Source organism: Drosophila simulans, chromosome 2R, assembly GCF_016746395.2.
Source record: "Drosophila simulans strain w501 chromosome 2R, Prin_Dsim_3.1, whole genome shotgun sequence".
In the NCBI taxonomy this organism is placed as follows: domain Eukaryota; kingdom Metazoa; phylum Arthropoda; class Insecta; order Diptera; family Drosophilidae; genus Drosophila; species Drosophila simulans.
In genome coordinates this window covers 5742978-5760683 of record NC_052521.2, presented here as the reverse complement: position 1 = coordinate 5760683, position 17706 = coordinate 5742978, and the positions used below count along the sequence as shown (strand labels likewise).

Genomic DNA, 17706 nt, shown 5'->3' with positions numbered 1-17706 from the left:
ACTTGTGTGTCCCTACGGCTACAGCTGCATTGCCGCTAAAAGTTGAAGAACAAAAAGTGGCCACCATAATGAGCCACCGACGCTGTCTCCCGCCTTTTGTGCCCGGCAGTTCTATTTTTGTAGCCTCGCAAATGAGCGGAAATTAAAAACTGATTTAGCATTGGAAAGCAGAAAAGCGGGCTTTCCCACTCCGCTGGACTGCGGAATCGAGGCGGTTTGATCAAGGTTTCTGCATCTAATAGTTCACAAAACCTAACAGGCTCGACTCAAGGGCCTCCAAAATAGGTCGCCATATATTCATAACATTAATTCAGAATTGTGTGAATAAATGTGAAGCTGTGAGTAAATTCTGAATTAACTATGTTTTAGGTAAAGCAACGCTTGATAGTGGATTCTTCCAGACAAATTCATAGACGTATCTTAGTTTGTACGCCATTTAAAGGAATTATGATAAATACATTCAGATACAACCCCGTAGATACGTCTTGTTTCCACATTCAGCTTTGGCCGGGAAAGGTAGCCATTTCATTTGCAAACCATATAGGTACGAATATGCAACTCCTGCCCCGCCGAATCGTCGGCACAATCGTCTCCGCTCAGATTCGGACAGTGAAGCCCACTTAAAGCCGCCCAACAATCGGCTGGGCATCAACGTTTCCCTTTGGCTGCCGTTTTGCTGTTTTTGTTGCGCCGCCGTCAAATGAAAATAAGTCAAAAAAATAGAAAATGAATTGAATTATTGCAAAGAGCAAGAGATGCTCGCCATTGTGGACGGGGGCGGGGGGCTTTATCCTGCAGGAAGGGGATTGGGTAAGGGGCTGGGGCTGGGCAGCGGGCACTTGACAGCCTCGAATGTGATAAGCAAAAGCCCGGCGCGAAATGGAAAACGCGATGGCAGCCTTTGGTTTTCTTCTTATTATGCTCCTGCGGCTCCCTCCCCATCGTGCCTTCTCTGTCTCCAGCACTCGTGCTGTCTCTTTCGCTGTCTGTGTTTTTTATGTAGCATGCTTTTGAGCGCGACGCGAAATTATAATTCACACATGTGACCAACCAGGGGGAGTGGGGCACTGGGTGCTGGACGCTGGACGCTAGGCGGTGGGTGCTGCTCGGCCATTCGCCTGTGGGTGGTTGGGTGTTGGACAGTAAAAAAATGCAATTGCCAAAAAGTAGCCGGCAAAAAGAAAGCGAAAACGAGGAGCAAGTCGACGTAGTCGAACGGTTGCGTTGCTTGTTTGCTTTAATTGCAAATGGCATTTTTTCCCGGGGATCCGAAGAGGCATGGGAATGGGCAGGAGGATGTGGATGTGAATGTGGAAGTGGCGGACATGCACGTTACAAGCTGACCAGCCCCACCACCTCAACCTCCACTAGCAGCACCATCACAGGGAGGCTGGCTCATAAATTGTCGAAAAATATTTGACTTGTTCTATTTTTGGTCACCCCAGGCCCATCCAGCAAACAGTGCCTGCTGTGGCCAGCAATATGCTTCAGCGGCTCCCCTTTTCCCCGCCCCTGGGAAACATTTATGAGTGGTCGACAGGGCGGAAGGGGGGTGCTGGGGCCTTGCACTTTTGCATACTTAATGCTTTGTTTAATGCAAATGCACATAATTTCATCACCGACAGTGGGCGCGTGCGTGTGTATGTGTAGTTTTCTTTCATGCTTCTTTTGCCGAGATGCGAAAATATTTTTCAATTAATATTTATGTTGCTTTATGTGCCTGAATTGATAATTTCCCCATTGGTGGCTCGAAAACGAATCCGAATGGTTTGCTAAACTGCTTGGGAGTTGCGGTGGCCAGTGCGATGGATGTCTGTATCGATTATGTGGCATCTCTAAAGTTTTTCATTATAAAATCCCACCTGAAGAAACCAATGTTATATACAAGCAATTATCATTTAGATGGGTATTTCTAAGTTGAATATAAGTTTTAGTGAAAAAGGAAAGTTTGTTTGTCTTAATAGATATCTTTTTAAATACCTTTACTTACCTTATCTCTTAATTTATATTGAAATAACAAAATTTAAAATACTATCTAGAAGATAACTAAAGTTATCAAACGATATTTCATTAGACGTATTATAGAAAAGTTTTTGAACATGTTTTTATTGTTAGTATTCCATTATGTGAGGCAATAAAGATTGACATTGATTAAAATAACGTTTAAAATTCTGATTCGATGCCCTTTTGTCGAGAATCAGCATTTAAATCGCTCCGTTGACTCTCTAAACAAATGAGAAGAGACCATCAATTTTTTATGCGACGTCGATTTCTTGCGCAATTTCGCCTGGGCACAGAGTGTCGATAAAGGGATAAGTTGCACCTGCAGGCGGGAGCACGGTTGCACCAACCACCACCCACGACCCACCCACCACCCACTCTGCTGCAAACAAAAGCTGCACGCTGCAGACATTGCAATTTGGGCGAGAATTCGACTGTTTCTATGTACCACCGGCACGTGGGCATGTATCGGCTATATCGGAACGACCTGTGTATATATATCGGCAGTTGTGGATTTTCCATATAAGGACACAGCGCAGCTGACAGTCGCATGGCGAATGAGGGAAAGAAAACAAAAACGAAGCAAAACAACGGCGAAGCACAAAAACCAAAACAAAAATGTGTAAAAAATGATGAACGACGGGGGGAGTTCAGTTGGAAAATGGAGCAAAACAAAAACAGGAAAAAATAAGGGGCAGGATCAGGGTAGGTCCTGCTGGTCCATCAGCAGCAGCAGCAGCCGGAGCAGGAGCAACAGCAGCAACATCAATTGGCGCGCCACTCAATCAACCCCACTTGGCCGAAAGTGGGTGGTGGCTGGTGGGTGGCTAGTGGGTGGCTCGTGGGTGGTGGTGGCTCTCCGCTTGACAACAATGAAGGCCAAGCATTGTCCAGGACTCCGGGGACCACTCACCCATGCCACCCCTGCTCCGCCTATCCTCCTCCTCAGATGGTGTGTTTGTGTGCGAGCCTGTCCCAATTTTTTTACGTTTTTCCGTTTTTCCGTTTACTCCATTTTTTCCACTTTTTGTGTGCCTTTAATTTTGCTTTCCTCTCTCTCCCTCGTTCGCTGGCTGATTTTTTACGGCACGGTCGCCTGCTACAGCTTTCTGACTGCTTGGTCGCTGGTCAGCCGCAGTTATTCTTTGGGGGCGCCGAGCGCTGGACATTGGGGCGCAATCCTGCAGCGGTCACTGGTCACCGCTCTGGTCAAATGAATGCAATTGTACGGGTGTACGCATTACTTGCCCGCCCCACCGAACCGAGTGCCCCGCTCCTTTGGGCCGCGCTTGGACCGAGCATAAATCCTGAGCCCCTCGGACTGCAGCCTGGCAACGGCAGCCGAGCACCACCCACCAAGCACCGGGCACCACCATCCGCCCAGCACCCCAATAATATAATATCGAAGCCCCCAGCACGGAAAAGCTTCGCACTTTTGCTTGCTTTTCACTTTTGGCGGCACACTTCTTTTTTTGGCCATTTCTTCTCGGCCAAAAATAAAAAGTAAAAGTTGCGCCACCCACCACCCACTTCTTCTTGGCCATCGACTTTGCCTGGTCAGCGGCGAGTGGGTGGTGCGGTGGGGGTGCTGATTGGGGTGGTGTTGGTGGCTCGGAAAGTCCTGGTGTCTGTCGCGGCATTTATTGCCGCAATGTAGCCCCAGGGAGCTGATTCGCTCGCCCCTCCGCTGCTCATTTGCATCACAATTTTTAATTGGAATTGGCGCTAGAGATGGCCAACGATCGGGGGTCAAAGGAGTTCGGAGTGAAGGCTTAGCCTGGCCGACAATTGCAGGGCCAAGCTGCAAAACAATTATTTATCACCTTGCTTTGATGGAAAAATTAGATTTTCTCCGACGACCATTTTAAAAACGAAGAGCAAAAGTATTCCGCCGAGTGTATACCATCATGATGAGGCACTTCAGTTGCTGGGAATTGGCATTTGCCAGTTATGGATTTCAACCGAATATCAATTAAACAAAATACTTGAATGGATCTGTGTATACGTACAACTGGAACCTGCATCACATCATCTACTTAATATACTTTCATAAAATGCAATATATTCGCTTAGGCTGGAGTTAATACGAGTTTGGGAGACTTCTTGTTGTTGCCATCGTCGTGCATATCCTTTTTAACAATGCTTATATTATAAATGAAGGATTTATTTAATTTATTGAATATCAGTTAACTCAAAGATATTTCACAACTGTCTATAGAATTAAAAATCCCGGTGTCCTTTTAAAAATACTCTCCCGCTGTTTCCGTTTCACCTTTGGTAGCGAAGGACTCCTTGAACCCCGCGTTTCACGCACCCTCCGGCCGAAGTCCTGCGCCCATTGTCCTGCGCCTGTTGCCTTGTTCTGCTGTTTTTGCCAGTTTTTCGGATACAATTGTTTTGTTGACTTTTTTAGTGTTGCCCCCTTGTGCTGTCGATGCTGCCACCATTGTCGCATGCTCCATCGCATCCCGTTGGCCGCAGCATTGTTTGCTGTTTGTCTGCCACTGTCTCCTCCTTATTGGCCATACGTGCCCCTGTTATTCTTATTTTTAGGCAACCGTCGAGAAGGCACACACAAGTTTGCCGTTTTTGTGTCACTTTTTTCGTGGCGCTCACATGTGTGCGAGCGAGTGCTAACGCTTTTCCTCTACATTTCTCATTCGCTGCTGCGTTTCCATCAAGAAAACGAAAAAGTAACATTTTTGCGGGCCTCGCTGATTGGTTGCACCCTCCGCTCATCTCGGAGCCTTTCCCGCCCCCACCAGTGCCCCTCCGCCCCTTTCGAATCCATTTTCCCATCACTGCAGGAACAACACATTTTTTGTTTTAGCCGTAGAGAAACACACCCGTTTTATTGCCTCTGCGATGTTGGTGGGTGGCGCTGCTTTTGGGCCCACTTGGTTGGGAGCTGGTGGAGGGGTAGTGCCATTTCAGCTACTCACCGGAAGCATCTTTGTGTGTACCCACCGATAAGAACACTGGCTAAGTGCGTGATATGAGACTGAAAGCGATGGCATTCCTTTAATAAAGGATACAGTTCCAAGGTAAGCTAAGAGTAACCTTCTTCATTGAATTGTGAGGCATAATAATATCTATCTATATGCCTTTAGCTTAATATAATATTTTATAGCATACTAATTTGGTTAGTGGTATAAAGGGTTCTTTAAGAAATGCTCAGGTATCCATTAAATAAACATCAGTGTCATGATACTCCTTTCTATCCTCAATCAATTAAGTTGTTACGCCATTTTGAGAAGATATCGACATAGCTTTTTCTAGGACAAATCCGATTTCCTTGGAGTTATGCCTTCAAAAGTTAATTACTTTGTGGTGGCATATTTTCAGCATGTTCCTGGCTACTTGAACATGCCACACTTTGGCTAGTTTTGCCCCCGCAACTCTTTGGAATTAATATTCGTATTTTCAATTACCACTGACACTTGTCTACGGCAGCCGAGCCCAAAGGGGGTTCCCCTCCTGGTCCGACTCCCACCTACCTCCTCCTGCTCCCGCCACCGAGGAGAGCCTACCAGCGTTTCTGTTGTTGTCATGGACATCACACACGCCCTATTCCAATCCCCATCGCTAGTCCAATGCGGAATGTAAAATGTCATTACCGCTGACATAAATGAATAGCTGCATTCATTGCATTTGGCAGCAGCGCCCAGAAAGAAAGAGACGGACGCACACGGCCAGCGAGGGAGAGAGAGGGAGCGATACCTGGCTGCCTTGGCTTCCATCTTAGATTGTTGTAATGGCCGCATTAGCGTTAATTAAAGCCAAGTTGCTCGTGTATGCATAAGTTGGACATGAATGAACTGCCCGAGCCATGACAACTGAAAGGAATGTTATCGATGGTACTGAAAATGGGTGAGTTTCAATGGGGTATTTACTTGGGTGAAGCCAGTGTTATGCTACACAGATAATACTCAATTGCATCAAATATAAAAGGTGCAGAACTGGAGAAAATATTTTATTGAAATTGTAAGTGATTTAAATTTGCTTTTGCAAGCGGAGTCGGTCCACAGGTAAGTACCTCTCTCCGTCGTACCAATAGTTCGTTGATTATAGTTTTTGATGAAGCCAAAGTACTGTTCTTAAAATTAACCCCATTCAAGTGGAAAATGAGCCAGCCCAACTAGAAAGCCGGCACATCTTTTTGGTTCCCTTAAACCCTCTTGACCCCAAGACCCCCTCACCCCTCTTGACTATTGACTAGGACCAACAGAATGTGGAAAATGGGGAGACCGGCTAACGTGCAACTCATATAACATTTCTAATTAAAATTTTGTGCAGAGCTCCCGCCTAAGCCCCCATCGGAAGAAAGGTTATTAACATATTTGCCATAACCAGGGGGCGGCATTCATGGGGGTGCGAGTATGGGTGTAAGTGTGTGAGCGAGTGTTTGCTATTTGTCCAAGCTGTTGGCCATTAGTTTGGCATGCAATCCGGCAACTTGTCCGAAAAAGTGAGTTCGAAATCGGTGCGGCCATTAGGGCAGAGCTCTGCAGAGGCGACATGTATGCATGCATGGGTGCCTAAGTAGCTGCGCTGTCTTCATTAAAAATTTTGCACCGCCAAACCTCTCAGTTGCCAGCAGCCCTAACGAAACACTGAGAAAAACTGTGGAGACGAGTAGCATAAAACTAATTTAACTCACACTTCGTGGGTTATAATTCAGTAAGTATAATGGGAAATGTTTTGAGAATTACTCATCTAGCATATTCTCATGTAAATTAAAACATTGTACTTAATAGCAGATTTTAAGCAATTTTGCAAAGTGCAGCTCTAGGAGTTGCAGTGTGCTCGCCTCCCGCTCCTTGCCTCAAAGGGCAACAACAAATCGGGCTTCATTCCTAATTTAAATGCAAATGAGATTCATTTGACGACGACGTCGTCCAGGCTGCAACCATAGCCCTGCTTGGGCGAGCCCGCCCACCCCACTCACCCACTTGGTCAATGCCACACGCACACACACACACACCCTTGCACAGACAGCGGGGCAGACACATGAGTCTGCTGGGCTTTCTCCTTCTCCGGGGAACCCGGTATCTGAATCCTGGGCTTTCTCCACGCCAGCGAGTGTGTTTTCTTTCGGGTGGGCATCTGCATTTATGCAAGTAGCTTAAATGGCTACAAAATGCGTTGCTTTGGCGAGATTTGTAGCATACATTAGGGCGGTGTTGCATGTGCCAGAGTTGCCCGTTGCACGTTGCAGTGTCAATTGCTGGCTGCGCTTAGGCGCAACCTTAAGCTCGACAATGGCGGCTCTTCCCTTTTGTTCCCCCCACCTGGTCGGCGCAGAAAAGTGGGGACCACATAATCAGGCTGGGAAATTGCAGTGCCTTTTTGGTTTCTTGATTAGTGCTGCCGCACTGCTGTGGTCTGCAGTGGTCTGCTAATTTGGGCAAATTCGCAAACACCTTGAGAACATTTAGCAGTCCAATCAAACCGTTATCCAAGTAAATATTTCCCCAGCCGCTTTGTATATAGCCAGGGAAAAAGTTATTACTCATGCGCCACGTTGCACTGAGCACCAATCAATATGCAGGCTATCAAATATTTAAACTAAAACTACAAAATAACAAAAATGGCTACGAAAATTTAACTCATGCGTGCGAGTGAGACGGTGCGTTGGAGAGTGAGACAGAGCACGCCCCGACAAAGGGATTTTAATTGAGTGCAATGGCATGTGAGCGATATGTGCAGTAGGAAAATGCAGAGCGAGACAGCCGATAAGGGAGACAAAGACGAAATCCAAGCAATACTATCCAATATTCTTCCACATCCACATCCACACCCAAGCCCCCATGTCCGTGTGTGTGTGTGGTCGAAATGCATTTTGAAGTTATGAATACACATATATCCTGTTGATTTTTGAAATTATCAAGTCTTAAAACACACACACCGCCAGATTGTTGGGAAAGTGGGTGGCCAAATGGGCGGCCATTTCCCTGGCCTGTGTTTGTGGCCGTTTTTTGCATGAATTATTAAATGCTGTGTAATTTATTTGATTGTGATTGTGCCTGTGTGTGCTGGCTGCCTGCATTCGTAGTGGTCCGTATTTATTGCACTTAACTGCTTGGGGTTACGTGTAACAGGGCCTCCTTCCCCCGATTTGTTGAAATCTTATGCATTTGTCATGAATTCGAAATATTTTCGGCTGGCTTGGCTCGTTTACTCTCCCCTCACCGCCCTTCCCTGCCCTGTATGTGAGAGTGTGTGTGATTGTATGAGTGTGCATTTCAAGGATGGCAGGAGTTTGTCTGCGTTGATGGAGCCACGCATCACCCAGAGGCCTCCCAACCACCCAACCACCCAATCGAGCCACAGCCCCTTGCTAACTGCATCAACTATTTGTCCATACACATTCGGGTTTTAAGTTATTTCTGCTGCTGCAATTTATTGATCAATATTTTAGCCCAGGCGTTGGTCATTAGTTAGTCTGGTCAGGACATCAAGAAGCACTTAGAGCGAGAGAGATAGGGTTGAGCTGGGCAAAAACTGTACACACAAAGTGCGTAAGATACAATGGAAAGTTTCCTCTGTGATTGCAGCTTATAAGCCATCCAATATGCAAGTCCTGCAAAGAACTTCTTGCGGTCAAAACAGGCTGCCCTGGCCATTTAATCAATATTTTAATAACTGCTCCATCGATTTTGTGGCTATAAACTCTTTCAGCTATTTTCACACCACTGAACTCAATTACCATAAAAAAAAATGAAAAAATAACAGCAAAGCTCCAGGAATAAGAAATCAATTGCTAAAGGGTTTAAAGGCACACCTTTTAGTTATGGCTTAAAGTCATATTTGGGTGCCATTAATCAGGCCTTATAGTATCAATTTCGCACGTCAAAATAGCGGTTCCTTCAGTCCTAACAACTCTTTTCACACTATTTGACTTGAGTGTATTGTGCGAAATGTATCCACCTGGGAAGGCAAAGTTTGCAAGCAGTTACACCTGCATATCCATCGCGCTATCCTTATCCCGAACACAATCTAATTAACTGTCATTGTGTTAAAAAGACGCCAAACTGGCAACCGAAAACTCGCGTCCCCGCCCCTTCTCTGTGGCCTGCCAGTTGAACAATGACAGCCGCCCCCATCCCCCACGTCCTTGCAGTAGTTTGCGTGTCAAGTTGGCTCCTTTCAGGAAGCCGCTCCACCAGCCCCCACCAGCCCCCTACCGGTCACGTCATCCGCTGCGCTAATACTAATGCGTTGGCAATAACAAAGGTTGCACATGCTCGCTCCACCAACACCCAAAGTTGCCGAGTTGTTGGCAACTAATCAATAGAGCAAAATTTACGTTTAATTAAAAATGTCTGCGTGTGTAAACCGGGCAGGTGGCAAGTGAAATCAGGTGGGGAGGTCAGGTGCTATCGTGACATTAGCCCAACTGTCAGTTGGATAATTGCCTGGCTTAATGTGCAATTAGGCCTAGAACAAGACCTTAGACTAGAACCATCATCTAGCTGTTTTTTATCTACCATTACAATATGAATATGTAAGAGCGGAATCGCTCGAACCGCCTTTAAGCTGACCTAAAAGTATTTGTTGTATCCCAAAACATGAGGGTAAACGACTAATTCAAATCCATGGTACATTAAATGATTGATTAGGGAAATACAAATAAGAATGTTTGATGTCCGACAAGACCAATGTAGCTGATTTCTGAGAAAACCAAAATCTTCTCGGAATGACCACCCTTGAGAAGCACCTTTCACCCCGCCACTTTATCCACAATTTACACGAGCCATGATAATTTATCGGCAACGAAATACTTTACATAAGGCCCAGCCCGCTCCTAATGTGCCCCCGGCCACCCCATTCGAAGATGAGTCCGAACGATGCCGAATGTAATTAGAAATCCTCAGCAAACATACATATGTGAAGCGCTGCTCCTTCGTCCTGTGAGCTCGAGTGTGTATTCGTGTGTGTGGTGGGTGTGGGGATGGAGATGGGAGTGCTGCTGCAGTTGGTTTGATGTGCAAAATGAAGACATTTGAATTTGCGGTTCGGGCTTGAGCACCGTAGGCTATAGATTTTCTTACGACACACGCTCGCACATGCAGGTGTTGTGGGGCGAAAAGTGTTCTGGGTTCCGATGTGTTGGGGGTTATATAATGCAACCACCCACCCACACACTCACACAATATCACCTGCTTTGGCCTTTGTCTGCCCGCTGGCCATGCGAGTGGGTGGTTGGGCGTCATCTCAATATAAACTGCCTTCAACATTTAATTAGTGTGTTTTCGCACACAAGGCCCAGACGTCTATGTGTGTGCGTGAGTATGCAAATGGCGATGGGCGCAACTGTACATGCTCACACACACATATCCTTGCTCTCTTTCTCTCTCCAACGCTCTCTCTCTGAAGACATTGCCGTTCCGTTGGCTATGCAAATTCCATGCCAACACCTTTTCGGCCAACGACTAAGACAAACTTAAGTGGGCGCAGGGGCGAGACACTCTATAAGACCCCTCCCACCCACCAGCACACACACACACATGATTGCCAGACTCACATACACATGCACAATTGCCTTTTATAATTAATTTTACAGTTAAGTGTATTTCAAGAAAGTTAAATTTACGTAAATTCGAAATTTTGAAAGGCCATTGCCTTGGCCACAACCCACACACACATACAGCCCCGAGGGTTAAGGCCCTGTTAGCAGTGAGGAGTGAGCGAGAGGGGCTAGGCGGAAGGGAGAGGGTAATACCGCACCAGTGTGCATGTGTGTGTGAGACGTCGCTGCGGCTTGTGTCTGAGACATTTGACTGCTTTTCGGGCTAAGCTTTCCCCTTTCCCAACTCTCTCCTTGGCCGACACAAATTTTATTGAAATTGCCCGGACTCCGTGTGCACTGGACGAGGCAACACTTACATTATGCAATCTAATTATGTCTTGAGCTTCCAGTGTGTGAGTGAGTACGGCAGGACAAAATGGCGTCTTAGCTCATGGGCTTGGGTTAGCCAGGCCAAGAGCAACTTGGCTGGGGACAAACTTGTCGGACAAGTGAAAGACACAACTGCGAAAAATATATGTCTATATAATGAAAATGCTTTAGTGGTTTTGAGTTAAATAAGCCAACGGAGTATTATCAATATAATGTGACATTATAAGATATTATAGAAAAAGAATGCATTTCAAGTTTATTAACCTCAGATTGGCAGATAAAAAGTATTCTAATAGTATGCTAATATACATTCCTATATTCCTATTTTCTTTAAACTTCCAACACAACTTAAATGCACACTCGTTGTTGGTAAAAGCAGTCCAATAACAAAGCCCAAAATAACCTAATCCAAACTCGAGAGCAGAACTCGCTGCTGGTCGAAGGAATAGAAAATCAATTTCGTACCCCCAAAACGTCCTCATTAAATTGCTCGCTGTACGACTAATGAAATCATTAAAATTGTTTAAAAGCAAATGCTCGTTGCCCGAGCCGTAGGACAAACACACACACACACAGGCGAGAGTATGCAAAATTTATGTGGCAACTAGAAACTATGTTTTGGCAACACGCACACAAACTCTCACACCTATATACGCAGTCGGCAAAGGACATTGCCTTGAGTTAGGATCGGGGCCGAGGACGAGGACAGACAGCAAAAGTTGCCAGCTGAAGGCAGGGGCAAATCCTTAGCAGGGACACCCAGCCACCCCCTGTGACCAGAAACCCCATCCCCGGTCTCACTACCAAGCCACCACCCACACCACCCACAACCCCAGCCCCTTTTGGCCGCGTGCGCTACTTAAACCCTTGCCGAAAACTATCCGATTGGGGTTGGGCGCAGTCGGGTGGCCAGACATCCAGAACATGATTTTAGTGTTTTCAAATTTGAATTTTAAACAAGTCATAATATAATTTGGCTAAGCAGAAGCAGCAGCCGGAGCAGCAGAACATCCTGCTCCCCGGTCCACGACTTCTTGGTCCAAGTCTGTGTCCACTTGCCGGGCTTTAATCCGCCCAGTTCAGTCAACTCCTTGCCAATCCCCTCGATTGCAACCCTTGCGCGACGGCCATAGAAAATTAGCCGAGGACCTAGCTCATTTTCCAGCTCGGCGTTTTTCTTGCAGCGCCGAAATTGGGAAATTTAAATTAGATACAAAAGTATCTGTAGCCCGGAGGCGGGGGCGAGTCTATGCGTGCCAACTATCCACACGAAATATTGTAATTTTCTTGCAACTAAAGACGTAAACGGATATTAGCAGCAAATTAAGCCCTCTGCCCGTCCCATTTTTGGTTGTCCTGTTCCTTCGGTAGCGATGGGAGAAATCCCTTATCGAAAATGCTAATTTTGGTGATTGGTTAAAATCGAAAGAGGATTAATTTTCCAGCGATTGGGCAAGCTGCTTGGATATAATACTTTGGTAAGCGCAGATTAAGACGTTCTCCATATTTCTGAACTGGTATAAAAGTGAAAAGTAAACGGCTCTAAAATTGTATCGATACAACTTAAAAATATAAAGATTACTAATATAAAGAAATGTCGACGATTATTGAGGCCTCTTAAAACATACCACTTATAGTAATATATAATTGTTTTAAATTTATTTATTTTATTATAATACCTTCGATAGTTTTGAACAGACTCCCATCTTTAGCCATAATAAGTAAATCGAAACTGCTTCAGCGACAAACTGGGCAGCAGAATTTGCGAATCGGGTTGCTGCTGTCTTGGGCTTTGGTCTGCTAAAAGGGTCCAAGTGTATGGTTTAAATCATACTCGACTTGGCTACATTTTAAATATGCTTCTTGTGGGTGGGTGTGGGTGTTGCAGGTCGTGTAGTGGCAGAGCTTGTGGCGGTTGGGGGTGGGTGGACAAGTTGGGGCGTCGGCTCAGTGTGTGGGCGGGCATTTGTGGGGCGTTGTTATCGTCAACTTGGCTGGCAAGCATTCTCCATTCTAATTTCTAATTATTTCTCCATGTGTGTGTGTGTGTGTGCCTGACCAGATGGGTGGGCAGGATGCCGCCCCACCACATCCGTCCGTATGTCTGCCCGTCTGTCCTGCCGTCCGACTGTCTGTCTATGCGAATTAATTAAGTGTTTTCGTGCGCGGGCAAATCCTTTTGCGGTTCAGAAACTTTTGAGGTCTTTGGAGCCAAGGCGTATCGCTGGGCCGGTGGGCGGGGGGAAAATCAATTATAAATTAAACATTTATTAAAGAAAGCGCACACATTGCCCCGGGGGCAACGCAACCGCTTGAACACATCCCCGCTCTGCCCCATCCAAAATCCCCCATTCTCAAATCCCGGGTTCTTAGCCTGCCTATGCAAATCAGCTGCGGCATAAATAATGCGACATCATTATTTAGGCGAAGGTAGGCGAACAACACGAATCCTCTTTTCGGATTCGGATCCGGATCCAGCCTGAACATTTCTGTCGCCAGTCAGCGATCCATCAATTATGTCTGCAGCTGGGGAAGATTCGACGTCTTCGGAGCTGCTGAGCTCTGGAGCTGCGGAGCTGAGGAGCCGGGCCTTGTCTCATTTCGATTGTCTTCGGGAGAAGGCTCCTTCCGCTCCCCTTTTGATTATGCACATGCATTTCGGCTCGTACATCAAACTCGAACTCGAATAAATGTGACGGCCTGCATGCATTCAAAGTTAAAGGAAATACGAAAAGGGAGAGGGACGTCCAAAAAGCAACAGCCAGGGGAATATGCTGATGGATGCCGGGTATAACTGATTTGTGTGTACCCGTATATATCTGAATTGGTAATTTGCTATAAGCGACTGTAATATGGCACGCAGTTGTACGCTATCTCCGCATCCCCTCTTCGGGACACTTTGCATACTCATCCAGAGTCGGGCAAATGTTTTCGATTTACATGGCTAAGTAGCAGCGGGCCAGGTTTTCAAAAACCAAATAAAACAAAAACAAACTGTTTTCCAACGGCCAGCAAACCAAATGGGCATAACAATCTTATGCAACCAGACTCCATAGTAGCCATGTGTGCATTTAATCCAAATTAGAAATATATGAACATCCTTCCCCAGGAGATTCCGTTCTAAATATTTTATTGAATGAAAGATCAATGCTATCTAATTAATGAAATTTAAAAATAATATTTCGGTTTATTTCTGGTTGGAATTTTACGCACGGTAGAAAAGTTACTTTAACTGGATCGGTTTGGAATATTTAGGTCAACGGAACAAGATACTGAGCGCTGGGATTAGGATTTAAACAGCACTATGGAATTAAGCCCTACTGCCCCCACAGTTTGGCTTCCGTGGACTTCCTTCTAACTTCTTCAGCTCACGAATCAGGTCACAGGAGCTTGGAACGTCCAGGCAGTTGCATTCAATGCCCCGAGGCTTGCGAAGAGCAGCGTGACTGCACTCGGAGAAGGAAGGATACGGGGCCTTGACCTTGACGCAGTCGGTCTTTCGTCTGACGACGTGGCAAGAGACGCTACCTACGGCCTTACAGCCGGGCAACTTGATCTTAGGGCAGGGTCCTCCCTCCGTGGGGCATTCGACAGTCGTGGGGCACTCGGCGGAAGCCACGAACTCCTTGCGCTTGCGCCGTGGGATCGGCGGCCGAATTCCCGCCTCATAACAGCAGATCTTCTTGGGCTTTATCTTTATGGGCGGACACTCCACCCAGGTGACCTGGTACTTGCGCGTGGCCTTGTCGGATATCTTGTAGTAGCATTGGTCGTACGGGGGAAACCGTTCCGCGCAGGGATCGGTGCAGCACTCCGGAGGCTGCTTCACCAGATGATGGAACTGGAAGCCGTCCTCCTTCCTCGGCGGTGGTTTCTTCGCGAACCGGGGGTCTCCACAAGCGGTGAAATTTCCGCAACCCTTTCCAGCACTGTCGCTGCACTTGGGAGATGGATTGTGGTCCTTTGCGAAGGCGCGATGGCAGACCACGCTCGCAAAGCTGGGTATTACTCGATTTTGGGTTTTCGTTCCAATGCTGCGCCACATAGACATGGCTGGATACGGGCTGATATAAATTTCTCGGGGGAAAGAAAGGTATCGCTAAATACAACAATTCTGAAACAAAAATGAAAATCCCTCGGCACCGAAAAGTAACCAAACTACAAATTTTTAACCGAATACACAATCAGCTCAACGGAGCCGATGTGAATTTTGGAAGAGGCCGAGAGGTACTGGCATATAAACTTATTCGACTTGGCTACATCGCATCGAAGTTAATTTCTAGGCCTCCTTTACAGAATATTATTATGTAGAAATAGGTAAAGTCGTCTGTTAACGTCTGTTGAGCGGTTTGTGGGGGCATTAGAGAGGGCGTGGCAACATGGGTCAACAAAATAGTGCTGCGTCGATGAGTCTTGAATCTTTATACTTAATCTCAACCTTCTATCTTTCATGATTCCTGAGATCAAGACGTTCATATGGACAGACAGCCATGGCCAGATCGGCTATTGTTTCTGATTAAGAATATATATACTTTATGTGGCCTGCCTGTTAAATATTTTTCAACGAATCTAGTATACCCTTTTACTCTACGAGTAACGGGCATCCTTCAGCACTTAGGTCGCGAAAAGTATTTGAAGATAGTTTCTGCGGGATATTCTACTGAATCCATTCTTTGCTGCGCTTACGTCTTTAGAGTCTGGTTGGTCAATTCTACCTTCATACATTTTTAGGTTCCCGACCTGATTAGGAATGAACATGTACATATATACAGTAGGAAATGAATCCTTCTGTCATTCACTTATCGTATTTAGTATACTCTACTAGTAGCGGGTATGATAACACCATTCCCACAAGTATACAACACTTGATTTTACTATAAGTTCTCGGAGGTATTTAAAATAGGTACATCTTTAGTTAGATACTCGTTTCCCTGGAAGGCAAATTAAGATGTTCAAGCGGTAAGGGGAATTATAGTTACTTTATGTATGGCTCGAATCCAAAAGTTTAGATTGATTGAATGAATTAGCCAATTTAAAATCCTTTTCTAGAATTTGCATTCCAAATTTCCTATAAAGTAGGCTGTGAATGCCCACTCCGAGCTAAGGATGTCGGGTTTTAGTTAGTCTACACTCAGTCCTTGGCCTAACATAACATATTTTCGACTATTTTCGGCTTTGTAAAACAAAATTTGGTAAAAAAAAGGTCAATATGTTGCGAATGTTGCGTCAGAAGTGTCGTTCCCTCGTAGATCGGAGCTTGCCGTGTCTGGAGTCTTTAGTGAATGCCTGTTCTCTATTCAAGGCCGATTGGTCCAAGAATCTGAGCCAAATCAAGACCTCGTACGACTGCGCTGGCTCCAGTGTGCTCCGGCAGCACCTGTTACGACGCAACTACAGCAGTCAGTCTTCCGCCGACGATTGCGGGCGGCCAAAGGATTGCGATCAGGTATCGACCTCCAAGGGCTGTGGTCCTGCTCGGTTCAAGGGGACCATTTGCGATGCAGCCAAGGGCGGTAAGCGCAAGAAGAAGGCAGAGCCCAAAAAGGAAAAGTCCAACAAGCCGAAGCTGTCAGCCAAGATGAGATCCATGTGGTATATACCCGACTGCGAGTACGTGCCCAAGTGCGATGTGCCAGTGCGGTACGACATCCAGCACTACCGCATATCGGACAAAGAGGCCCGCCAGTACCAGGTGACGTGGAACGAGTGCCCCCGGTTGGTGATCAAGCCCAAGAAGGTGTGCATCCACGCGAAGCGACCGCGTCCGAAGCCCTGCCGCCGTCAGCGGAAGACGGTGGTGGCCACAGCCCGTCCCACGATGCCCATGCTCAATCCGATGGAGTGCAAGAAGGCAGAGGACTCCTCACCGTGTCCGCGCTGGACTCTTCCCTGCTGCAAGCCCGCCCGCATTCCGCCCAGTTGCCACCGAGTACGCCGACCCACCGACTGTACCAAGCGCCCGGCGCCGTATCCCAGCTTCTCAGAATGCAAGCGGGAGGAGCTCACCAGCGCACCACCAACGGAGTGCCTATGCCTTCGTGTTCCCATGGCCTGCGAGATGTGGGCAGAGCTGAGGCGAAGGATTGCCCGTGGCAAGGGGGCTGCCCTTAAGTGTGGCGAAATGTAGGCGGCGGCGAAAGAACAGTCATTCGACATCTGGCCACAACATTCCGGTCACTTTTCCAACTCAGTAATCCACCAAAATTATAGTTTTCCAAAATAGCCATTCCATTATCCAAACACTCACTCCACAATCCACACATTCAAAATTCAAAATGCTGTTGAAACGCTGCGGGAAAACCCTAATGCCAGTCGCCGCCCGAATGGCCAGTTGTGCCGGTTCCAAGGGCGGCGCCTCGGACAATTCCAATTCGAAGGGTAAATGCAAGCCGGAGCCCAGCTGCAAGCGCTCTGCGAAGAAGAAGAACTGCTCCAAGGTGCCAACACCATTCCCGAGCTACTCGGAGTGCAAGCGGAAGCAGACTGACCCTAAACCTTCCAAGGAGTGCGATTGCTGGGACTTTGACAAGTGCTGATCCCCGGCAATTTGAAGATCCGGGGATGTCATCCGCTTAGGGCCCTCCCACATTCTTTCACGTCACAAGACTGAGGACTCTATAATAAATATCCCGTTGGTGGCACTGGGAGCCTAGGTGTTTTGTCCATGTCCAACCTTTGCAGTTATCCTGGACGCCTATTCTAAAGCTTTAATCCACGTTAAACTGACCGACGTTGAACGAATAAAAGAACTTAAAAAGTTTTAATCATTGATTTTTAATTAACAATAGGGTTCCATCAAATAC

General features: G+C 46.6%; 3 protein-coding genes across 12 annotated transcripts in view; 1 reads left to right on the top strand and 2 right to left on the bottom strand.

Moving 5' to 3' along the window:
- Positions 1-17706, bottom strand: part of LOC6733526 (hormone receptor 4) — a 68427-nt gene that overhangs the window by 10186 nt on the left and 40535 nt on the right. The window lies entirely within an intron of this gene.
- LOC27206906 lies at positions 14062-15171 on the bottom strand. The gene has a single exon (XM_016182684.2). It carries the CDS (start codon positions 14952-14954, stop codon positions 14214-14216), a length of 741 nt encoding a protein of 246 aa, XP_016026488.1. The 5' UTR covers positions 14955-15171; the 3' UTR covers positions 14062-14213.
- LOC6739345 lies at positions 16023-17667 on the top strand. Its single transcript, XM_002076219.4, has one exon. It carries the CDS (start codon positions 16113-16115, stop codon positions 17028-17030), a length of 918 nt encoding a protein of 305 aa, XP_002076255.1. The 5' UTR covers positions 16023-16112; the 3' UTR covers positions 17031-17667.

What these genes read in the sequence shown, in the direction of transcription:
- LOC27206906 (XM_016182684.2), bottom strand. Translation starts at nt 14,954, where the DNA reads ATGTCTATGTGGCGCAGCATTGGAACGAAAACCCAAAATCGAGTAATA.
- LOC6739345 (XM_002076219.4), top strand. Translation starts at nt 16,113, where the DNA reads ATGTTGCGAATGTTGCGTCAGAAGTGTCGTTCCCTCGTAGATCGGAGC.